The following is a 24,096-nucleotide window of genomic DNA, read 5'->3' as shown; positions in this document are numbered from 1 at the left end:
AGGGGCTTCAGAGGCCTCAGACCCTTTGACCTCGAGGGTAAGCTGGTAGGACAGAGTCCTGATTCCTGCCCAGGGCTGGTCTGGTGACCGTGGGGGAGCCACCATACAGTCTCCTCCTGGCCCACAGGTGTTTCCGGGGCGGTCGTCGGCCTCCCCAGGTGTACCCAGCCCTGGTGCCCCCTGTGTTTTCCCACCCTCGCCAGCCCTGGACCACCTCCTGGGCTCCAGGTGGGCACTGTCCAAAGCATTCTTGGACACAAGCCACGCCAGGAATCCCCAGAGGGCTGGGGAGGCAGGCGGTTGGTCCCCAGCCAGAGCTTTTGACTGGGGCTGTGGCAAGGGTGCCGTGTGTGTGTGTAGAGTGTGCAGCTGTGTGGGTGTGGAGGGTGTATGTGTATGTAGAGGTATGTGTGTAGGGCTGTGCGTGTAGACATGTGATGGAGTGTGTAAGGGTGTGTAGAGGTGTGTATGTGTGGAAGGTGAGTATGTGTCTGTGTGGAGGGTTGTGTGTGTGTACAGGTGTGTGTGGAGGGCGTGTGTTTGTAGGGGTGTGTGTGGACCGTGTTTCTGTGGCATGGGGGGGGGGCTCAGGTGTACAGGTGCGCAGGTGCACAGGGGCACGGGTGGAGCTGGTGGAGGCCAGCCTTCTCCCTGGGTGGGGGGGTGGAGCGTGCAGAGCGATGGGGTCCCTAGCCCAGCGGCTCACAGACATCTGGAGGCCTACAGTGGCCGGGACGCCGTCCTTTCCCTCCACGGCGTTTCTGGGCCGCCGCAGGTCGGCGACCAGCCGGCGGGAAGTCCCGGCAGAGGCGGCTCCGGAGCGACCGCGAAGGGGCGGGAGGCGGCCGCACAGGCGCTGGGGCGCGGCCGGGGAGGCGCCCAGGGGGCGGCGCCCGCTGAAGAGGCCGCCTTAGCCCGGAGCCGCGGTCGGCGCTCTCCAGCTAGCTGGCCCGCTACGCCCGGTACCGCACGGCACCGCGCCCGCCGCACCACGACCATGGGCGGCGCCGCCTCCAGCCAGCTGGACGAGGCCCGGAGCGCCTACATCCGAGGTACGCCCCGTCTCCGCCTGCTGCACGGCGTCCCGGGCGAACCCCGGGTCCCGGCGGGGCCGCCCCGGGCTCCACCTGGGCGCAGGGGTCCCCGGGTCCCGGAGGGGCCGCCCCGGGCTCCACCTGGGCGCAGGCGTCCCCGGACCCCGGAGGGGCCGCCCCGGGCTCCACCTGGGCGCAGGGGTCCCCGGGTCCCGGAGGGGCCGCCCCGGGCTCCACCTGGGCGCGGGCGTCCCCGGGTCCCGGAGGGGCCGCCCCGGGCTCCACCTGGGCGCGGGCGTCCCCGGACCCCGGCGGGGCCGTCCCGGGCTCCACCTGGGCGCGGGCGTCCCCGGACCCGGGCGGGTGTCCTGGAGCCGGCGGGAGGGCAGCTCGGCCGCGGGCCCGCGAGCCTGCGGGGGGAAAGCCTTGAGAGGCGCTGCGGGAGGCAGGTGCAGGTGCAGGCGCAGGCGCAGGCCCGGCGGGCGACGCCCTGTGCACCTGGCGCGGGTCAGCTCGGGGCCGTCGCTCCAGCCTGGAGGTTTCCCTGGGGACTCCCGGCCGCGGAGCGGGTGCGGCACCGCCGGACGGTCGCGCAGAAAGGGCGGCGGCGTCGCCTTCCTGGGCTGCGCGGGTCCCTTCCCTCCCCGCAAAGGGGAAGAAGAGGAACCGGCAGGTTTTGTAAGAGAGGCTGAGGGGGTGGAGTGAGAGAGCAGAGGCCAGAGGAGCGCAAACCCACCGGGCGGCCGGCGCTGCCCGGACCCCCGACCCTTTCTCCGCGGGGCTGCCGGGCTTTGGGGACCCCGGCCCGCAAGCCTTTGCGTGTCACACCTGACTTTCGGTCGCCTTGGATTCTGTGTGTGTGCTTCCGGCGGCGGAAACACCTCCCAAGCTAGGCTTTAGCCCCTGGGCTTTCCCCTAATTCTTTGCAGAATCGGCTGAGCGCTTCCTGGCCTCTCCTCTTGGCCTTGAGCCGCTTCCTGAGAGGAAAGCGTGCGTTTGGGGTCTTCGGTGCGTGTTTGTTTTCAGTCACCGCGCTTTAGAAGGAGCGCAAATCAGGGCCCGGCCTCGCCAAGTCCCGGGATTGGATCTCCAGATTCCTGCAGGGCCGCAGGCTTGGCGGTGCCGCCAGGGGACGGAGCCTGCGCCAAGTCCCTTCCCCGGTGGTGTTGAGAGGGGGAAGTGGAAGAAGCTGGGTCCAAGCTGCTCTGTCTCAAGCTTTCGGGGACCTGCTGGTTTCCCCCAGAGGGTAGGGGCCAGAGGCAGGTGAGAAGGGGTGTGCACTGGTTGTTGGCAAAGCGACGCTCCTGGTGTTTTTTACAAGCAGGGAAGTGTGTTATCACACGGCCAGAGGTGTGAGGCGGGTGCAGGGAACCGTGTGTGAATGAGTAAGGCCACAACCGGCCGGGTGGCAGAGTGGCGACACCGAGCCCCGCTCAGGGCTGGCCTCTGGTTCTGTGGACCGGAACGCTCTCGAGGAGTGGGAGGGGGAGAAGAGTGACTGCTGCCAGGGCATTGCTTCACCCTGGGAGAAAGGCCCGGGGCTGTGGATCGTAAGCACCCGAGCCCATGGAAGTCCCGGGCTGTGCCGTTCGGATGGCTCTGAAGCCCGTGCTGCCCAGCAGACCCGGAGCCCGTGTGCACCCCGCGCCCTCCCCGAGCTACGTGTGAGTTACAGTGAGACAGTGGAGAGAGTGACTGCAAAGCTAAGGCACAACTGTAAGATTTCTCATGAAGTGGCCGCTGTACGATTTTGCAGCCTTGCAAGCTACTGGCGTGCGACAGGAACTTTCAAGCCTGCTAACTCTGAGCGCAGGAGACTAGCCGGTGGATGCCCAGGGCGTGGGTTTGGTGGGGTTGTGGGGCACGAGCTGGAAGCAGCCGCGCTGCCGGTGTGCTCGTGGCTTGGGGTGGGACCAGGCTGTACTTCTAGACCGCTCTCCTTTGGTCGGTGACAAAGTCATCTGCGTCACCTGCATTTTTCTTCCTGAAGCTTCTGCCGACCTCCAGGTAGAGGCACAGGTATGGAAGGAGTTGCTTCATTTCTGAGATGTTGGCTTTGAGATTCTCTCACGACGGTGTGTATTTTTAGAACGGGTTCCAGAGGCCTTCCGGGAACTTCCCTGGATAAGCCACTCCTGTGCCCAGACTGGGCGATCACAGCCCGGTGCCCTCTGCCGGCCGGCTCGGGCCCAGACGGAAGGGCGCTGGCAGGGTCCAGCACCAGCGGGCCGTACGGCACGCTTCTCCCCTCTCTGTTTCTTGTAAAACCCTTGGTTTGCCTGGAATAGAACTTTCAAAATGTGCTTCCCTGTTTTAACCAGAATTGTCTTCCTTTGAAAAATGCCCATTGAATTGGTTTTGAATCAAAGAGAGAGAAAGCTCGCCCACAGGGGAGTCCTGCTGGAGGCGGGGCTGTAACCGGGCCCCGGGGTGGGGGATGGGCATGTGCCAACTTCTGCTGTGGGGGACTTAGTCACACATACCCCGAGAAGGCCCAGCGGCTTCCTCTGAAATGCTCATCAGTGATCCGATGTTTCTAAAGAAATGAGATTCAGCTTAAAACCAGCATGCATTTCTCTCCGGGGAGTTCTCTCCTGTTTGTCCCATAAGGGTTAAGTGCGATGGCTCCCGGTAAAATCCACCCTGATTCCACTGTCCCCTCGGCAGGGTAGGGGCAGGGGAGCTGGGCCCCGGTGCCGGCCCCTCCACCTAGGGGGTCACACTCCCACACCTGCCTTGGCATAAGACTGGTCTGACCAGGGAGTCTCAGGTTCGAGCCGTCTGGCTGGTCACTGAACCAGGAAGAAAGTGGAGACCATGTAGTTCACTGGATGCTATTGGGGGCCACCCAGCATCTTCCCCATTCTCCAACCACAGCACCCCGGGTGTCGGGGGCTGCAGTGCCCCAGGCAGCCTTGGCTTCAGAGGCTGGCCCCCTGCTGGCCCCTGCTGGCCCCTGCTGCCTGGTGCTGACTGGTCTGAGCCTGTGTGGGTGCTGCGGCCTCCATGCCCGGGGGTGGTGCGGTCTGGCAGTGACACTGGAGGCTGCTTTAGGAAAGACCTTTCTCTTGTAAGCAGGAGGCAGGGAAGGGTGCTCCGTCTCTGTTCTCTGGTCTTCGTTGCACCTGACCGTGAGGCCTGGGACCAGCTTTCCTCTCGACGAGCAGGCTGTGGGAAGCCGTGGAGTCTCAGAGCTGGCCTGACACGTGGTGTGCAGTCTGCCCGTGCCACCGCGGGGACGTCCCTGCTGGTGCCACCGTGGTCCTGACTAAGGATGCTCGCGCGTACTCTCTGAGTGGGACGTTGGGATCACTGTAGCTCTGTCTCCCCTGCTCGTCTTAGTGACAGAATTTCCTAACCTGGAGCTGTCCAGGAGCGAGCATTTAATCCAGCAGTTAAGAGGCCTGCGTCCCACTTCGTAGTACCTGGGTCTGATTCCCGGCTCTGGCCCCCAACTCCAGTTTCCCGCTCATGCAGACCCTGGGAGGCAGTGGGATTGGCTCAAGGACTTGGGTCCCTGCCACCCACCTGGGGGGGGGGGGCTGGATTGGGTTCTCAGATTCTGGCTTGTCCCAACTTGGCGCCGACCATTGCAGGCATTTGGGGAGTGAATTAGCCGGTAGAGCTTGCTGTGTATGTCTGTGTCCCTCTCTCTGTGTCTCTCAATAAATTTTAGCTATCCACATGACTCTCATGATAAAGGTATTTCCCAGCCTCCCTTGCAACTAGATGAGGTGCTGTGGCTGAGCTTTGGCCGATGGGATGTAGTTAGAAGTGTTCTATGCCATCTCCAGACAGTGCCAGCAATGTTGAGGGCTGTGGCCTCCGGCTCCTGCTGGCTGGACTGTGTGCCCGGCTGGAGCTGTGGTCTTAGTGAGGTGTCTGTAGAGGGACTCAGGAGGAGCAGGGTGACAGGACCACAGAAGCCTGGGTCCCTGTGGATTTCCTGCAGCAGAGCTCTGTGCTAGTCCTGGACCATGCATGTCTGGCCCTGGACCACTCATGTCTGGGCCCTGGACCACTCATGTCTGGGTCCTGAACTGCCCACGTCTGGGCCCTGGACCGCCCACGTCTGGGCCCTGGACCGCGCATGTCTGGGCCCTGGACCGCCCATGTCTGGCCCTGGACCGCTCATGTCTGGGCCCTGGACCGCGCATGTCTGGGCCCTGGACCGCACATGTCTGGGCCCTGGACCGCACATGTCTGGCCCTGGACCGCACATGTCTGGGCCCTGGACCGCCCATGTCTGGGCCCTGGACCGCCCATGTCTGGGCCCTGGACCACTCATGTCTGGCCCTGGACCGCTCATGTCTGGGCCCTGGACCGTCCATGTCTGGGCCCTGGACCATCCATGTCTGGCCCTGGACCGCTCATGTCTGGCCCTGGACCACTCATGTCTGGCCCTGGACCGCTCATGTCTGGGCCCTGGACCGTCCATGTCTGGGCCCTGGACCATCCATGTCTGGCCCTGGACCGCTCATGTCTGGCCCTGGACCACTCATGTCTGGGCCCTGGACCGCACATGTCTGGGCCCTGGACCGCCCATGTCTGGGCCCTGGACCGCTCATGTCTGGGCCCTGAACCACTCATGTCTGGGCCCTGGACCGCCCATGTCTGGGCCCTGGACCGCTCATGTCTGGGCCCTGAACCACTCATGTCTGGGCCCTGGACCACTCATGTCTGGGCCCTGGACTGCCCATGTCTGGGCCCTGGACCACTCATGTCTGGGCCTTTGTAGGAGAGAAACAAGCTCGGATCTCACCTCGGCGCTGCTGTTAGTGTTGATGCTGCTACCTGCAGACAAGCCTCACGAAAACGCGCCCACTTGGCTTGTTACCTGTGGCCGAAGCCCTCCGACCAGTGTGCTGAGCGCGGCCTTCCTGGCCCCCGCTGCTCCTCCTGTTTGAGAACAACATCCCCGAGGCTGGATGTTCTGAAAAGAGGCCGAGGGAGCGTTTGCTCGGAACTCCTGCTTTCCGCATCCGAGGGCCTGGTTTGAGTCCTGGCTCTGCTCCCATCCAGCATTCCTGCTGACGCACACCCTGGGAGGCAGCGCTGATGGCTCGAGTACGTGGGTCCCTGCCACCCACACGGGAGACCAGGATTGGGTTCCTGGCTCCCGGCTTTGGCCTGGTCCAGCTCTGGCCATCGTGGGCATTTGGAGTGAACCAGCAGATGGAAGCACTCTCTGTCTCTCCTTCTCTCTCTCTCTTTCTCTAACTCGACCTTTCAAATAAATAATATGAATTTTTTTTTTAATGAAAGTGAACCCAAAGGCGGTGGAGAGTGATTAAAGGTTGTGCCATTTGTGCTTGGCTTCGTTCCTGATTTGTGGATGTAGGTGGACTCGTCTAAGAAATGAGGGATTACCAGGGCTGGCGCGGCGGTGCAGCAGGTTAAGCCTCTGTATGAATTCCATCCAATGTGGGCACTTGTTCAAGACCCAGCTGCTCCACTTCTGATCCAGCTCCCTGCTAATGGCCTGGGAAGAGCAGCAGAGGGTGGCGCTGTTAGGGTCCCTGCCACCCAGGTGGGAGACCCAGAGGAGGCTCCTGGCTCCCAGCTTGGGCCTGGCCCAGCCCCAGCCACTGTGGCAAACCAGGAGATAGAAGATCTCTCTCTGTCTCTCCTCCTCTCTCTGTAACTCTGCCTTTCAAATAAATAAATAAATGGTTTTAAAAAAAGGTAACGAGGGATTGCAGCTCCCCCATGGGAACATCAGGGATGGGGGGCAGCGGGGGGAGGGGGCGCAGTGCAGATGCACCAGCGGCTCTGGCATCCTGTGTGTGCCAAGCTGCCTCCAAGGATATCCCACGAGGACAGCAGGAATTGAGTCAGGAGAGAGCTGTGGATAGGCAGTGTCCCAAGCCGGTCATGAATTCTCCCTTTATGTCTTCATGAATGGAAGCCACGACTTTGGGGCAGGAGAGCTCTTTAAGAAGCCACACGGGGCTTGTGAGTTGAGGGTGTCTTAGCTGCCATCAAAGGGAAAGAAGACTGTCTCCGGAGACAGCTGAGCCTCTGTCCTGTGCCTGTGAGAGGCCCTGGGACCGTGGCCACCCCGGCTCGCTCGTGGGTTCTAGATCCAGCCTTGGGGAGCCCCTGGAGTCAGGTGCTGAATCAGACCACAGCCGCTTCCTGTGGACACCGCCCACACCGCCGAGGCTGTTCTAGAAATGGCAGCTGCCTCCGCGGTGCCCACAGTAACGGCTGCTGTTTTGTTTTACCACTGAGCGCGCTGTGGTTTTAGTCTGTTGCCATCTTGGGGAGGTTTGAGTTGGGGTCACAGGTAGAAATCGCAGTAGCAGGAGCTCAGTTTGTAACAGTAGCTTCTAATTTGATGAAAATAAATGTCCTGTAAGTTTTACAAAACATGCAGTGTGAGATATGGCAGCGAATTTTAACCTCCTGATGGGAAGTCTTAATTCTTGGCATCCGGAAGGGAAGGTAGTTAGGAAACACGGCGCACGTAGCAGGTTGCACCGTGAAATGTGAGATGCAGTTAGAGGAGACGATCAACGTACAGTGGAAAAGACGAGCAGAATAAAAGCACGGTCCATCCTTTTCAGTGTACTAAGGCGCTGAGGTGGCACGTAGCACACTGGGGCTGAAGCGTTATCAGTTCCGGACTGAAGCACACGTGTGCACACACACGCACGTGTGCACACACTCACACGTGTGCACACACACAAATGCAATACAGATTTTCTCCTTTGAAACTGGGAAATTCATTTCTAAAAAGACCAGCGCATTTCTGCCAGTAAGAAACCGAGCAGTTTCTAAAAGCTCCCTTGTTGGTCCGCACGCTTTTTCTCAGGAGAGAAGAACAGATTTAGAGACGTGAGAACCACGGGTTCTGTTCTGTAAGCTGCGAGGCCTCGGGCCTGGGTCGAGGCTGTACAGGATGAGCCTGTAGGGTCAGAATAAGTGAGCTGCTCCCCTGGGTGTGCTGTGTGATTTGTAAAGTCCATCGTCTGAAGGAATTTTGGAACACAAGCGAATGTGTCTGTGCCAAACCACGTGGATGATTTGTTCTTTTGCCTTTCTAAAAAGTATTTTTATTTTAAAATAAAACATAGGTTTAGAGAGCAAAAACATGGCTCAGTGAGTCATTCCCAGGCCAGTGGCCATGCAGGTGTCACTCGGGTCAAGAATCGGAAAGAACTTTCCTGGCTGCCGCAGAGCCGGCACAAGGTCCCGCGATCCCAGACCCCTGGGCCTGTCCGAGAACAGCCGCGACTTTCCGTGTGGATTGCTGGGAACCGCACTGCTGCCGAGACACTGCCTTCAAACAAGCGTGCCCTTGCCCCCGGCTCTGCTACCGGGAATGGATCCAGCTGGGCGGTTCTGTGCCTCTCCTTAAAGAATTTATTTATTCATTTATTTGAGAGGGAGAGAGTGAGCAAGCTCCCATCTGCTCTTTCTTCCCCAAATCCCACAACAGCCAGTCTTGGGCTGAGACTCAGGCTGGGAGCCCGCATGGGTGGCAGGAGCCCAATCACTCCAGCTGCCCCACTGCCTCCAGGGCATGCAGCAGGAGGCTAGAGCCAGGACTCGGACCAGGTGCTCCCGTGTGGGACGTGGGTGTCCCGCCGCTGAGCCAGGCAGTCGCCCTTCCAGGCCCCTTTGCTGTGGCCACTCCTGTGGCTGCTGTCTGTGGGCAGCCCAGCTGCCCTAGACCTAACCCAGGAGGCCTGCTCTTCCCCAGGTGGCCTTTCTGCAGGGTCTCTGGTGCTGCACTGGATTTTTTACTTGGTGGGTCAGGGTTTGCAGGAGTGCAGAAGCTTCCAGAAGCTGCTCGGACGACCTGTGGCTCCGTGTTGCTCTACCCCATTGTGTGGTTAAAGCATAGTTCTTTGGGGCCAACCACATGCCAGAGGAGAGGCTGCATACAGGCACAGAGACCGTGAGGTCTGGTTATTTATTTATTTTTATTTCATTTTATTTTAAATTTTGTTTATTTTATTTGAGAAGTAGAGTTACAGACAGTGAGAGGGAGAGACAGAGAGAAAGGTCTTCCTTTCATTGGTTCACTCCCCAAATGGCCGCCACAGCTGGAGCTGCACCGATCTGAAGCCAGGAGCCAGGCGCTTCTTCCAGGTCTCCCACGTGGGTGCAGGGGCCCAAGGACTTGGCCATCTTCTACTGCTTTCCCAGGCCATAGCAGAGAGCTGGATCAGAATCAGAAGTGGAGCAGCTGGGACTAGAACCTGCGCCCATATGGGATGCTGGTGCTGCAGGTGGAGAATTAACCTACTGCGCCATGGTGCTGGCCCCTTTTTATTTATTTTTTAATACTTCTTAATTTGAAAAGCAGAGAGAGAGAGAGAGAGAGAGAGAGATCTTCCATCTGCTGGTTCATTCCCCAAATGGCTGCAAGAGCCAGGGCTGGGCCAGGTTGAGGTCAGGATCTGGGAACTCCATCCAGGTCGCCGCAGTAGGTGGCAGGGACTCAAGGACTTAAGCCATCGTGTGCTGCTTCCCAGGCACATTAGCAGGGAGCTGGATTGGAAGGGGAGCAGCCAGGACTGGAACTGGTGCTGTGGTATGGGATGTGGGCATTGTAAGCTGTGGCTTAACCTGCTGTACCACAATGCCAACCTGAGCCTTGGTTATTGAGGTGCTGCCCTGTGACTGACTTTGTACCCCCATCCTAGATTTTACATATGATTTTCTCACATGTCCTGATGGTTTCATCTCCCAGTTGTGCTTAAAACCCTGTAGTCTGGGGCCGGCGCTGTGGTGTACTGAGCTGAACCTCCACTTGTGGCATTGGCATCCCACATGGGCACTGGTTTGTGTCCTGGCTGCTCCTCTTCCAATCCAGCTCTCTGCTGATGGCCTGGGAAAGCAGTGGAAGATGGCCCAAGTGCTTGGGCCCCTGCACTCACGAGGGAGACCCAGAAGAAGCTCCTGACTCCTGGCTTCAGATAGGCCCAGCTCTGGCCGTTGCAGCCATCTGGGGAGTGAACCAGTGGATGGTAGACTTTTCTCTCTGTCTCTCCCTCTCTTTGTCTCTCAACGCTACCTCTCAAATAAATAAATAAATAAATATTGAAAGAAAAAGCCCTATAGACTGACCTACTTAAAAAGTCTCTTCTAATAGACACATTTCCCCACATCTCTCTGTTTTACTTGCAAATTGTCCATTGGAGGACTGTGCTGTTGACAGGGGGAGGCCCCCACAGCCTGAAGGTTTCGCCTGTGCAGTTCCAAACATTTCTCCTGTATTTACTATGAACTGACGAAGGGCTGGTGAGAGTTGGTCAGCCTGGGGTCCTTCTGGTGAGGCACTTGACCTCTGGTTGTCTCTCCTTTCGTGATGTTGGCAGCCATTGCTGTCCAGTACTGGGCCCATTCACCCTGGGGACTGAAAGAGGATGTCCTTTTGTTTTCACTTATTAGCCGGAGTCGTTCTGTGGAGTGACAGTTGCCTGGCCTACCACTGGGTTATCTGGCGTGTTGGTCTGTTTTTCACTGCTGTGATGAAATACTGAGGCAGGCTACGTGTGAGGAAAAAGAGGCTGTTTCAGCTGACAGTTGTGAGCACAGATACACTTCATATGCTGACGTCGAGGATAAAATGACCGTGCTGAGCAAAGAAACTGAAGACATAAAAATCCACTTCTAGTTTCCCACCCTCTGGTTCACTCCCCAAGTGCCCACGACAACCAGGACCGGACCAAGCCAAAGCCAGGAACCCGGAACTGCACCGGGCTTCCCGTGTGGGAGGCTGGGGCCGTGGTTTGTTGCCTGCCGGGCGGGCGCCTTGGCAGGAAGGCTGGTCAGCAGCAGCACAGCGCTGTGGTGTGCGATGCTGGCATCAGGACTTGTCGGCAGAATGCAGGGGTCCCGCCGCTGCTCACGTGCTCGGGAGGCCGGGGGAGGGACAAGCGGCCTGCGCAAGTGGGCAGGGCACTGCCCTGAGGCCAGCGCAGAAACACAGGGGGCTGATGCCCTGTTAAAGAGGCCTGCTGGCGGCGGTCACGTGCCCTGAGCCCTGGGCTCACACAGGACAGATGACAACTTCTATGATTAGCTCAGAAGAATTCAGAGGTTTTCCAAGTTTGGATCGAATGTGTTTGTTTAAAGAATTATTTCCACTGTAAGTCATGCTGAATGAGCTAGAAATGTCTGATTATTGCATAAGCAAAGCAGACAGAGGCTTAGGATAATGATAAATTCTATTGGCAGCAACGGCAAATGTGTACTATCTGGGATATAAATATTTAAAGTGGTGTTGTTGGAGAGAAGGATTAAATGAGTGCCAATAATTTTAACATGCCACTTAAAGTAAATAAGAGTTTTAGAGCATGACTCAGTCCTGTGCGTATCAGCTGAGATGTCAGTTCTTAATTAAAAATAACGCCTGGGGCGGGCGTTGGCACAGTGGTTAAGAGGCCACGTGGGACACCTGCAGCCCTGCTGGAGTCATGGGCTCGAGTCCCGGCTCCGCTTCCGCTTCCAGCTTCCTGCTAATGAGCGCCTGGGAAGGTGGAGTGGTGGTTCAAGTACCTGGCCCCCTGTCACACGTGTAGGGGACTTGGATGAAGTTTGGGGCTCTTGGCTGAATCTAGGTACAGCCCTGGCTGTTGTGGGCTTTTGGGGGGTGAACTAACACACAGAAGATATTCCCCCCACCACTCCTGCCACTTTCAGATAAATAAAAGTGAAAAAAAAAACAAAACCCTCCTGCTGTGTGGAATGACAATAATAGCAGTAATGAAAGCTAACATTTATTGAGTGCCTGCTGTGTGCCAGGCAAGTAAGTGTCACGGGGAAAAGGTAACAGGATATCCAAAATCTTAGGATATTCCAGAAATTCCAGGTGTACATAGCTCGCTCTTTCTTTCTTTCTTTCTTTCTTTTTTTTTTTTTTGAAAAAAATATTTATTTGCCAGTCAGAGACAGAACTCCCAGCTGCTGCTTCACTCCCCAAATGCCTGCAGTGGCTGCCCCAAAGCCGGGGGCAAGGAGTGCAAGCCAGGTCTCCCGTGCGGGTGGCAGGAACCCAATCGCTGGGCCAGTGCCGCCGCCTCTCCCAAGGTGTGCACCAGCAGGAAGCCCGAGCCAGAGGCAGAGGCAGGAATGGAGTCCAGGTACTGCAACGTCGGGTGTGGTTGTCTTCCAGAGGTCAGGCCCTGTTCCCCACGTAGCTTTCCCTTTAACGGAGAGAAGTATCAATTCAATAGGATTGGAGCCGTGTTAGCCTGTTGAAACCACTTCAGATGAACCAAACCCGCAATTTGTTCCTTGGTATGAGTGGAAGCATTAACTCCAAATGATTTGGCTATTCTTTGAAGTTAATATTTTTGGTGGACGAAATCATAGATTATCAAGAGCCCAGTCCAAAAATTAAAATGAATGCCGAAGGGGCATAATGTGGAATTTACAAATAGGCGAAAGCAGGCTTGGCAGGTCACCTTAACTGAAACGATGCCTTTAGCCAGCTTCATTGGCCAAGGAAATGTTTGCGTTCGGGGAGCAAGGCACAGAAACCTGAACCAGGCGCGGCCGTCCCCTGAGGACTTGCTGACGCTGAAGTGGTTTCTCCGTCTGTTTCCAACGTGTCGATGGCTGCCTCCGTTTCTCTAATGTCCCGTGGGGAGAGCAGTCAAGCTCAGAGAGATCAAAGGTCAGAAATGAGACTGGGGGCCAGTGTTGGGGCTTGGCGGCTCCCTGCCGCCGGCAGCACTGGCGTCCCATCCCACTCGGGTCCCGGCTGCTCGGCTTCTGACCCAGCTCCCTGCTAATGGCCTGGGAAAAGCAGCGGAAGGTGACCCAAGTGGCACCCATGGGAGGCCCAGAAGAAGCTCCTGGCTCCTGGCTTCAGCCTGGCCCAGCCCTGGCCATTGTGGCCACTTGGAGAGTGAACCAGCAGATGGAAGATCTCTCTCTCTCTCTCTCTGACTTTCAAATCTAATAAATCTATCTATCAATCTTAAAAAGAAATGAGGACTAGAGCGGGAGGAATGTAAGGGAGCCTGCAGGCTCCCAGGCCTGCCGTGCCGGCCGCCCCTCTGTTTTACAGCCGGTGCTGGTGTGGGGCCTCCCAGGTCCGAGGCCGGCTCCAGCGCGCTGGGTCTGCGGACAGTGAGGGTTTCTGAGCGTCTGCACACGGGGCCTCCGCAGGGGCAGCAGCGGCAGCATGTGCAGGGACAGTCTGGTGCTGTAACTGGGCCAGGTAGCTTCTTCCCAGCAGTGTGTTGAGTTTGCAACTTACAGAGCGTGAGGCGTCCTGCTCTACTCGCTGTGGAACAGGAATCCTTCGACAGGCGCTCTCAAGCCCCGCACCTGCCCTCACCTCAACCCATGAAGACGCCCCCCTCGGGACTGTCACGGGGCAGGCCAGGAGCTCCACTCACTGCCGGAAGTGCAGATCTGGGAGCTCCTGGTTAACTCAGGCTGGGTCGTAGGGAGCCCCCCGTTTGCCTGCACATCACCCCCAGCATGGACATCTGTCTCGGGGGGGCCACGGGCCGTGGCCTGAGCCCAGATGACACACCGCACGTTTCTTGGAATGGGTCACCTGCTGGAGCAAGCGTCCACGAATCTCAGTGGCTGGCACTGACTGCACAATCTGGAGCAAGTTCTCGGGGGTCAGTGAAGGGCCATGGGGACCAGAGTCTGTCTAGATGTTGGGCGTGGGCCCCTCTGGACCCCTCCTGAAATCTGTGAAGAAGTGCTGTCGTGACCCATGCATGAAGTGCGCAGAGACCTCGGCCAGCCCTGCGGGTGACAGTCGCTGCCTCGGTTTGTTGCTGACATCATGGTGGCAGGAAATGCTGAGCTGAGCTGGAGGTCGATGAAAAGACCCCCTGACTTCTCCCCACAGGGCCCATCAGGGTCACAGACCCCAGACTTGATCCCCTGCCCTGGTGGCTCCATTGCTGACACTGGGCAAACACCTGTGAGGGAGGGACGAGGGAGTTCTGTGGTCCCGGCCCTCAGGTAGCACACGTTGTTTCTTTCTTTTATTTTCTTTCTTTTTTTTTTTAGAGATTTATTTTTTATTTGGAAAGCAGAGATAAGGAGAAGAGATCTTCCATCCACTGGGTCACTCCCCAAATGCTCACAGTGGCTGGGGCAGGGCCAGGCAGAAGCCAGGAGCCAAGAGCTTCATCTGGGTCTCCCACGTGGCTGCAGGGGTCCAAGGACTTGGGCCGTCTTTTGCTGCTGTCCCAGGTGTATTAGCAGGGAGCTGGATTGGAAGTGGAGCAGCCAGGACTCGAACCAGAGCCCTATGGGATGCCGGCGCTGCAGGGATCTCAGAGATGAGCATCTGTCTGTCCCCTTCACTGACTTGGGAGGGGCTGGGGTTCAGGTCCCCACACCCTGGGGCAGAGCACTTTTCCTCGTCCACAGGAACTGAATTGAAGACTTCCAAAAAGTAAGCCTGCAGCACAAACCAGCACTGGAGAGCCCTGCACACGACAAGTCCGGGTTTGTGTTCCCAGTCTGATTCGTTATTCAGCCCTAGGTTTAAACTGCATGTGTGGCATCTGCAGGTCTGCAGACACAGGCGGGCAGGCTGGGGCTCCACTCCCTGTGAACCCCGGAAAGGAAGCCCGAGGCCACTCTGCTGCGCCCCTCTCATGCGTTGCCTTTGCTCCGAGGCTAAGCTCATAAAGAAATGCCAGGCGACCCTCATGGCTTCTGGATTTCGTCTGAAAGAGACAGAAGCACGGAGAGCCCTCGTGTGCCACAGGGCACCTCCCTCCCCCGCCAGGCAGTGACAGAGTGACTGACAACCGCGAGAACAGAGCAGGGGGCTTCAAATTCTGTTGTCCGTGGCCCCGCTCTGGATCCTGCAGCCACATTTAAGAAAACGCCCAGAATCCACTGCCCCTTCTGTTCCAGAGTAGCCTTCCCACGGCCCCCCACCCCCGCAACTCCCCTTTCCGCAGGGTCGCATTTGCGTCGTGTGTGTTTGGATAATACTCCAGACAAGGGCTCCGGTGATGAGGTCTTCTCTCGTACTGCATTGCCATTGTTTTTTCCCCGATGGGAATTTTAAATATTGCAAACACTGTAAATGTTCCTGAGTCGCACACGTTGCTGTTGGGGTCACTAAGTTACTTGTCCTGTTTTCTCTGAGCTCTCTGCATTTCCGGGGGTCCCTTAAGTTCTGAGAAGAGCCACGAGGGGTGCTTCCCGACGTGTGACCGATGCACTGACCACTGTGCACGCTCTCATGTTGGGCACCTCCTTCCTCTCTTTGATATTGTTCTTTCCACTTCCATGAGAAGCTTTTCTGAGGATCCCGCAACTCGCTGCATTGCCAGTCTCTCGTCGTCACAGCTGTGGACATCCGTGGACGTCTGTGAAAGGGATGTGGCTCCATTTCTTTCTTTCTTTCTTTCTTTCTTTCTTTCTTTCTTTCTTTCTTTCTTTCTTTCTTTCTTTCTTTCTTTCTTTCTTTCTTTCAGATTTATTTATTTATTTGAAAGAGAGGCAGAGGCAGAGAGAGAGGAGGTCTTCCATTGCTGGCTCACTCCCCAAATGACTGCAATGGCCAGAGCTGGGCTGATCCGACGTCAGAAGCTGGGAGCTTCTTCTAGGTCTCCCATGTGGGTGCAGGGGCCCAAGGACTTGGGCCATCTTCTACTGCTTTTCCAGGCCACAGCAGAGAGCTGGATCGGAAGTGGAGCAGCCAGGACTCGAACCTGTGCCCACATGGGATGCTGGCACCACAGGCAGAGGCTTAGCCCACTCGACCACAGCACCGGCCTCATCTGTAATTTTTTATGGACGTACATTGTGCCTTGAAAGTGTCAATAACCAAACTCACATCTCCAGGGATGTTTTAAAATTTTTGTGTTTTTTAAAGTTTTATTTTTGTTTTATATGAAAGGTGAAGTTAGAGAGAAGAGGGAAGGACAGAGAGAGAGATCTTCCACTGCTGGTTCACTCCCCAGATGGCTGCAACAGCCAGGGCTGGGCCACGTTGAAGCCAGGAGCAGGAGCTTCTTCCGTGTCTCCCACGTGGGTGCTGGGCCCAAGCGCTTGGGTCATCTTCCACTGCTCTCCCAGGCTTGTTAGCAGGAAGCTAGAATTGAGGAACACCTGGGAATCGAACTGGCGCCCATAAGAGATGCCAGCATTGCAGGCAGCATTTTAACCCGCTACACCACAGTGCCAGCCACCACATTTTTGCATTGTTAATATATATGACATCTTTTACAAATGTATATGAGCCTTACTAAGAATTGTACCAAAACTTTTAAAATAATATTTATGATCGGCGTCTCTCATTTTCAGCAGGGTGGACGAGAGTGTAAAACGAGCTTACAGAGCAGATAAATCTGCAGGAAGCACTTGTCATCCGGTGCAGCTCCCAGCCTGCATGTGGACTGCCCGTGCACCGGCTCAGCAGCTGCCAGCAGGACCACCTGCTGCAGGTTGTCTGACCTCCCCCGCACAATGCAGACACTAAGACCTCACAGGGTTGTACAGATTCCTCGTGTAAATCCTTGTAAAGCTAGCGCTGTGACAGGCACCCGAACACTCAACAGCTGGAGGCTGTTTGATCACTTATAATAGTGCGCCGTTTGCGGCCTGAGACCAGAGTCCAGGAGTTCAGATCAACTGTGCATCAAACACAGCCGTTTCCTTCAAAGTCCTCGGCCGACCCGCGCTGATGGACGCACATTTTCTGTGAGTGGTGGGGCCGAGGCTGCAGTGTGCTTCAAGCTCAGGGGATGCCGTGACCTTCGGGGCAGGGCGGTGCATCGTGGGGCACCAGGCCTTGTTTGCGTCCCGGTCCTCACACACAGCTGTCTTTGCACTTGTCTTTAGGCCCCAGTTTTCTCATTGGTGAAACAAGTTGTTCCATGGATTAAGTCTTTCCAAGGGGGTTTACTTAGGATTAATGTGTAAACTGTTAACTTGCAGAACCTACTTCAAAGACCGCCCCTCGCAGCGGTGGGATTGAAACGAACGCGTTCTGGAGGTGCAGCCAGCAGCGTCTGCTGCAGGGGCAGCCAGGAGGGAGGAAACCCAGAGAGAGAAGGGCGTCGCCGCTTGCTTTTTTTTTTTTTTTTTTTAAGATTTATTTATTTGTTTGCAAGTCAGAGTTACACACAGAGAGAAAGAGAGGCAGAGAGAGAGAGAGAGGTCTTCCATCTGCTGGTTCACTCCCCAATTGGCCACAGCTGCCGGAGCTGCACCGGTCCAAAGCCAGGAGCCAGGAGCTTCCTCTGGGTCTTCCCATGTGGGTGCAGGGGCCCAAGGACTTGGGTCATCCTCCACTGCTTTCCCAGGCCATAGCAGAGAGCTGGTTTGGAAGTGGAGCAGGCGGGACTCGAACCGGCACCCAAATGGGATACTGGCACTGCGGGCGGTGGCTTTATCCGCTATGCCACAGCGCCGGCCCCTCCCGCTTGCTTTTGAACCAGGCAAGAGCTGGGGAGCACACGTGGGATGGATGTGAAGCGCCGGCCGGTGGGCACGCTGACCTGGAGATCCAAGGGTGCTGTCGGTGGGCAGGTGGGCATCTGCAGAAGAGTGACGGTCATTTGTTAAGGGAAGCCCCGTGTTAACTGCCTGCACAGCACCCGACTTCAGCCCCCACAGGACCCGGCCGTCCTCCACTCTGGAGAGGAGGCTGCCGCAGGTGCAGACGGCTGCGGGCTGCCTGGCGACGCTGGAGTCCCACCGGGCTGGCCTGGGGCATGGCAGGGACCCAGCCCGGTTCTGCAGGATTTTCTGTCGCCATGGTTGCGCCCAGCTCTGGCCCCTTGCCTTGGCCCCGTCCAGCCCGCGGTTTCTGTGAAGGAACACGAGATGGGCGCCTCTCGCAAGGCGCTGCCGCTCAGTTCTCCTCCCCCTGCCAGTGACCGCCTGTGGCTCAGGGAGGCTCGGGCCCAGGTCGCCGTGGTGCCCAGCCCTGCCTCCATGCCGCGTCGTCCCCCGCACTGCGGAGCCGTGTTCTGCACGGGGCTTTCTGTCAGTTCTGTGTCTTCTGGTTTTGTCACGGTCACCACGAAGGTCACAGAGACCCGGGCGGAAATGTCGTTTGTGCTTTAACAGCACGAGGACGCTAATGAAATATACTAGTGATCTATTTCGCTTCTGAAGGTCAGGCCTGCGTTTCAGTGCCCAAGACTGGAGTTCCCGGGGGCCGCAGGGCTGCTGTGGGCGGGGATGACCGCTCCCTGTGTTCACCACTGTCCGCGTTCATTGCCGCATCAGGCTGTTGGCCGTGAGTGCTCGTCTGCAGCACATCCTCGTGGAAAATGAGCTGCCGAGCACGGGAGGTTTCTCCGCAGAGCGGAAGCAGAATCCTGGGGTCCTCGTTTGCGTAAGGTCGCCAGGTGTCTTTACTGTTCTGGGGTGAGCTTGTCATCGGCTGGAGCAATTCGTCGTCTTCCTTAGCTTAGGGTCCTGCTGGAATCGGGAGGATGACAGGTCTGGGGCCGCCTGGCTGGGTGTGGAGTGTGTTCCGCTGGGGAGAAAGTCACAGGAAGCCTTGCTTATCACCGGTTAGTTTCCTTTGCAGATCTCATCTCAGAGCCCAGCGGTGCTGGACGGCGAGGAGCACTGGTGGGCAGCTTCCGCCCAGCAGGCTCAGACTGCTGGTGTCGGGGTGCTGGAGACCAGGGGTGTGCCCTCCCGGAGCGTCTGCCTGGCTGGGGGCAGAGGCACCTGTGCGGAGCTGACCCACAGGGGCTGGGACTGGGTGAGCTGTTCACTGTTAGAACCCTTTGTTTGTAAACATTTACTATGTTGCCGATAAAAGCAGATGAAAATGATCTCAATGCTCTCTCGGCTCCTTCTTCCTTGGCCTCCACTCAGTGGGGAGGAGGCTGCTGCAGGCGTCGACGGCTGCGGGCTCCCTAGTGATGCTGGTCTCCCCCCAAGGCTGGCCTGGGGCACTGTGGGGACCCACCCAGTTCTGCAGGATTTCTGTAGCCGCTGTCGCGCCCAGCTGCAAGAAGGCTGCGGGTTTCCACGTGAGGATGTGAATCCTTGCCCCCTGCCTCGTGCCTGTCCGGTCTGCAGTCACTGCGGAGATGCACGAGATCATTGTCTCCACGAGGTGAGGCCCCGGCTGTCGCCCGAGACATGCGCAGCGTGTCCTGTCCCATGTGCACTCTCGGGCGGCCAGACAAGCAGAGGGGGTCCTGGGGAACTCGGTGGAGCCCAGTGCTGTGACCTGTGGAGTGGACAACAGCTCACTAAGTGCTGTCGTAAGGGTCAGGGCACACGTACGCTGTGTTCTGTGCATGAAGACTCTGTGAATGAGCATCCGTTGCTATCGTCGGCCAGTTTCTCTGAACAGCCATCCAGTCTCAAAGAACAGAGCCGGGGCGAGTCCCTGAGAAGGTGTCACTCAACACGACTGAATCTGGAAGGTTTTAGAACAATGACTGGGGGAACATGAAAAGCCAGCACTGTTATTTAAGTACCCTAGGCAACAATCCCAAAGATAAATCCCACGTGAAACGTGGGGGGGGAACGCAGGGGGACGGTAACCATGCGTGACCTCAGCCCACCGGTAAATAATGCAATTTGTCTAATTCCTTTCTCCCTCAGTATTCCATGCAAATATACTCACACGGATAAAAAGAGGTTTTGCCGCATTCTGTATATGAATCTGTGCTGCCGTGGCGGCACGCGTCACAAGCGTTGCCGTGTCGCAGCGTCCCCCGGGGGCTCACTGTGGCTGGCTGTGGAGGACGCTGGCTGTGCACCCTGTCATTCCCGGTTCTCTCGTCGCGGCTTTCCCACTTCCATTATAAATAAGATTTCGGTGAGCATCCCACACGTACAGGTGTGTGTGCCTCTGGTTATTTTCTCAGAATCACACTGCAGGTGTCAGAGAGCGTGGACGAGTCTTGAACCTCCCGTTGTAAGAGGACGGCTCCGCGGCCGGGCGAGGCGCGGCCACAGCCTCCTGGGCGGCGGTCACCGTCTGAGCTGTCGGTGGTGGAAATCTGCTGCTGCTCACCCCCACCCCTTCGTGTTCCCTGTTGCTTGTTGAGTGAATGAATGCTGTACTGAGCAGGAGTTCGTGGCATCTACACCTCTTCAGACAGAAATGTACCTGAATGAGCCCGAAGTAGCATATGTACCTAAGGAACTTTTTTCTTTTTTAAGATTTATTGATTTATTTGAAGGCGGAGTTATATATAGAGAGGGAAAGACAGAGAAATCTTCCATCCGCTGGTTCACCCCCCAGATGGCCACAATGACCAAAGCTGAGCTAATCCGAAGCCAGGAGCTTCTTCCAGGTCTCCCACGTGTGTGCAGGGGCCCAAGGACTTGGGCCATCTCCTTCTGCTTTTCCAGGCACATTAGCAGGGAGCTGAATTGGAAGTGGAGCAGCTGGGACTTGAACCAGAGCCCATAGGGAATGCCAGTGTCACAGGCAGTGGCCTCACCCACTATGCCACAAAGCTGGCACCCCTAAGAAACTATTGAAAAAACTATTCCCATGTTTATATAGTAGTGACTATTGTCTTTCACAAGTATTTTTTAAAAAAGATTTATTTATTTATTTGAAAGGCTGAGTTACAGAGAAGCAGAGGCAGAGGGAGACACAGAGAGGTCTTCCATCTGCTGGTTCACTCCCCAGATGGCCACAATGACTGGAGTGGCGCCGAATTGAAGCCAGGAGCAAGAAACTTCCTTTGGGTCTCCCACGCGGGTGCAGGGGCCCAAGGACTTGGACCATCTTCCACTGCTTTCCCAGGTCATAGCGGAGAGCTGGATCAGAATTGGAGCATCCGGGACTTGAACTGGTGCCCATATGGGATGCTGGCACTGCAGGCAGCAGCTTTACCTGCTACGCCACCGCGCTGGCCCCCACAGTCTTATTTCTTTTCCTTTTCGTGACACACCCACGAGTTTCCCCCTGTGCTTGCCTGGGAGCAGGCTGGATAACCAAATAATCTCCAAGCTCGCTCTCCGCCTGTGGGTTTTCCACCTCTCCCTTGTGTTCCTGTGTCACAGTTTAAGGCGATCATGTGGAGGAGGGGCGTCCCCCGCTTGCCCTTGGGGAGGAGACGCAGGCACGGGGGGCGTCTCATGTTCCAGTGCCCTCCAGGTGGTGGGCAGCTCCCGGCACCTCCGGGACGGGAAACGTGCAGCCTCCTCCGGCCCGCCGCTGCGAGTTTGGGTGGTTGTTTTGGTAGTGAGCTGTGCCAGGTGAGTTCCTCCTGGTGTCCGCCTGTGCCAGGGCCTCAGCCGCCTTGCCCAGGCCCAGCCGCCTCCCCCCAGCACCAGCTCAGAGGGCTGGGGGTGGGGAGCTTGGCCTGGGAGGTCTGGAGCTCAGCCTGGGGTGGTCTGCTCAGAGCCAGACTTCGTTTCTATTGTGGTTGTGAAACACGTGTGACATGGTGTTTGTCACTTTCACCGTCTGTCTGTGCGCAGTGCAGCCGTGTGAAATGCATTCTGTGTGCAGGACTGTCATCAGCTGGGCCCAAAACACGCCTGGCCTCCAGGAGCTCCCGGTGCCCCCCTCCCCAGCCAACCCCAGCAACCTCTGCTGGACTCCACGAGTTCGCCTGGCCCAGGCGCCTGGGGCGGTGGGGTGAAGCAGTATCCGCCGTGTCTGAAGCCAGCCTTGTCCTACACGGCATCGCTCCTTGTCAGGATGCCTGGGGCTCCTGCAGGTCCAGGCGCTGCCCCGCCACAGTCTCAGGGCTGTGACCACAGCCTTTGATTGCACGAGAGCACAGTGGGAGAAACAGCTGTCTTTGCTGTGGACTCTCTACTGCTTTTTAGGCGGTGTCTCCTTCCTGTTCCGCAGGATTCCAATCCCTTTAATGAAAATATGCGGAGTGAGAGCGAGTGTTCCTCCACCCCCACGGCAGTCATTCTGGTTCTGATCCGGTTTTGTAAAAGCAAAGTCTCTATTATTTCTCTGATAAGTTTGATAGCAGCTTTTAACTTAGAAATAGATACTATTTATGTTCCATTTTTATCATGAAATTCCAGACTATCCCACGAGTATCAACTACATAATCTTGCCTGGTGTGAAAATTCAGCTCCTGGACTTAAACACCTCTACATTATTCTCCAATCATTCTCCTCTTTTTTTTTTCTTTTTTTTTAAGGATTTATTTTTTATTTGAAAAGCAGAGATAGAGAAGGAGAGAAAGATGTCTTCCATCTGCTGGTTCACTCCCCAAATGGCCACAACAGCCAAGACTGAGCCAGGCCGAAGCCAGGTCTCCCGCATGGGTGCAGGGAGCCAAGCACTTGGGCCAGCTTCTGCTGCTTTCCCAGGCGCATTAGCAGGGAGCTGGATGGGAAGTGGAGCATCCAGGACTCGAACCAGCACCCATATAGGTTGCCGGTGCTGCAGGCTGGGGCTTTAACTCGCTGAGCCCTGATTTGCCCCTCTTCTTCCTGCGGGTCGGGCCTGCCTATGCCTGACACCCCCGGCCGTCAAGGGCTGAGCAGTCAGCAGTCTCTCCAGCGCTGGGTCATGGCGGTTCTGTCGCATCCCTTGCTCACTTGAGCTCTCTGTCCCAGTGTTACCCTTGCTTTTTCAGCACCCATCTTTAGTCCACTATTTCCATCTGACAGGTGCTATTCTTGGAAGACAAGAACAAAGGCCACAACGAAGCAGTTCTCCTTTCTGGTTCTGATCCCAGCAGTGCCATACTGGGGGCAGCGACAGTCTCACCTCTTCCCGGGATGCCTTCTGTCCCTAAGGTCACTGACAGCAGTCCTTGTTGTTCTTATAAAGCAGGGCTCTCCGTCCATCTGTCACTGTTCGGGGGAGCCCTGGTTCTCGTCCACTTGCTCACAAGGATCCGTTCTTTCTCTTGTCTGTGCTGGCCCTTTGGAAGTCAGAGGCCCTGAGGGAACTGTGCAGGAGCCCCTGCCACTTCTCCCGCGGTGGGCGCCACGCCGTGGCACGCTGTGTGGACTGACAGGCGCTTGCGGCTCCTTCTCGGAGCCCCTGCCCACAGCCGGGGTTCTGTCTGCAGAGCCTCTGGATCTGCTCTCACGCCCAGTTTCCAACCACTGCCTGCCTGGCTCTCAGAAACCTTGGAGAGAAGCCTTTATCCTGCTGCTGTTGGAGTGGAGTTGGATAATTATCAACAAAGACAGAGTAGCAAATCACAAAAGATCCAGGTACCTTCAATATTTACTTTTAACTTAAAATATATCACCAGTCTTTTGACACAGGGCGAAGATCTTTTAAAAACATCGGCTGGCTGGGTGGGGTGGGGTTTGTGTACGGGGGTGGCACTGGCTCAGTGGTTAAGCCACTGCTTGCCACGCCTGCGTCCGTGTCAGTGCTGATCTGAGTGAGCCCAGCTCTCTGCTTCCAGTGCGGCTCCCTGAGAACAGCAGTAATGGCTCAGGTACTTGGGCCCCGGCCCCACATGGGAGACCCAGATGGATTCCTGAGTCTTGGCTTCAGCCTGGCCCGGTCCCGGCTGTTGCAGTCATCTGGTGAGTGAAATAGCAGATGGACGATCTCTCTCTCGTCCTCTCTGTCATTCTGCCTTTCAAACACATAAATAAATCTTTTAGAAGATTGTTTGGATGGGGCGGGCATTTGGCCTGGTGGTTACAACACCAGTTAGGAGTACCACAGTCCACACTGACTCTGGCTCCTGACTCCAGCTTTCTGCCGGTGTGGACTCCTGTGGGCAGCCCTGATGATTCACATAGCTGGGTCCCTGCTACCCAGCCCTGGCCCAGTCCCTGCCGTTGTGGACACTGGGGTACGAAGCCGAGATGAGAGCTGTGTCTGTCTTTCCGGTTGATTAGTCAGCTAATCAGACATTGACTGAAATCCGCGTTGTCCCTTTTGTATCATCCTACTTTTCAGTTTTCCTTTCTCAAGTTGAACAAGGACCTCATAAGGAGATCTGGCCACAGAAGCCATCTAAAGCTGTAGTTTGCGCAGTGTTTAAGTTTTCAAACCGCATCTCCCGCTGTCAGGTGAGACCTAATTTAGCAGCAATTCTTTTTGGTGCCTATCGAAACTTTTAAAAATTTCAACTTAGGGAGCTGGCGCCGCGGCTCACTAGGCTAATCCTCTGCCTTGCGGCGCCGGCACACTGGGTTCTAGTCCTAGTCGGGGTGCCAGATT

At 56.7% G+C, this 24,096-nt stretch overlaps 1 protein-coding gene across 1 annotated transcript in view; it reads left to right on the top strand.

The window, feature by feature from the left end:
- Window positions 1-893: 893 nt before the first annotated feature.
- The window catches only part of NIBAN1 (niban apoptosis regulator 1), a 111,630-nt gene continuing 88,427 nt past the window's right edge, over window positions 894-24,096 (top strand). The window contains exon 1 of the mRNA XM_008249920.5: window positions 894-1,052. Within this exon, the coding sequence (XP_008248142.3) occupies window positions 998-1,052 (55 nt within the window). The 5' untranslated portion in view covers window positions 894-997. The remainder of the gene's footprint in view (window positions 1,053-24,096) is intronic.

This window comes from Oryctolagus cuniculus, chromosome 13 (genome assembly GCF_051225735.1).
Source record: "Oryctolagus cuniculus isolate XC-2025 breed Fujian yellow rabbit chromosome 13, ASM5122573v1, whole genome shotgun sequence".
Taxonomy (NCBI): Eukaryota; Metazoa; Chordata; class Mammalia; order Lagomorpha; family Leporidae; genus Oryctolagus; species Oryctolagus cuniculus.
The sequence above is the reverse complement of the archived record's forward strand: the minus strand, read 5'-3'. Positions and strand labels throughout refer to the sequence as shown.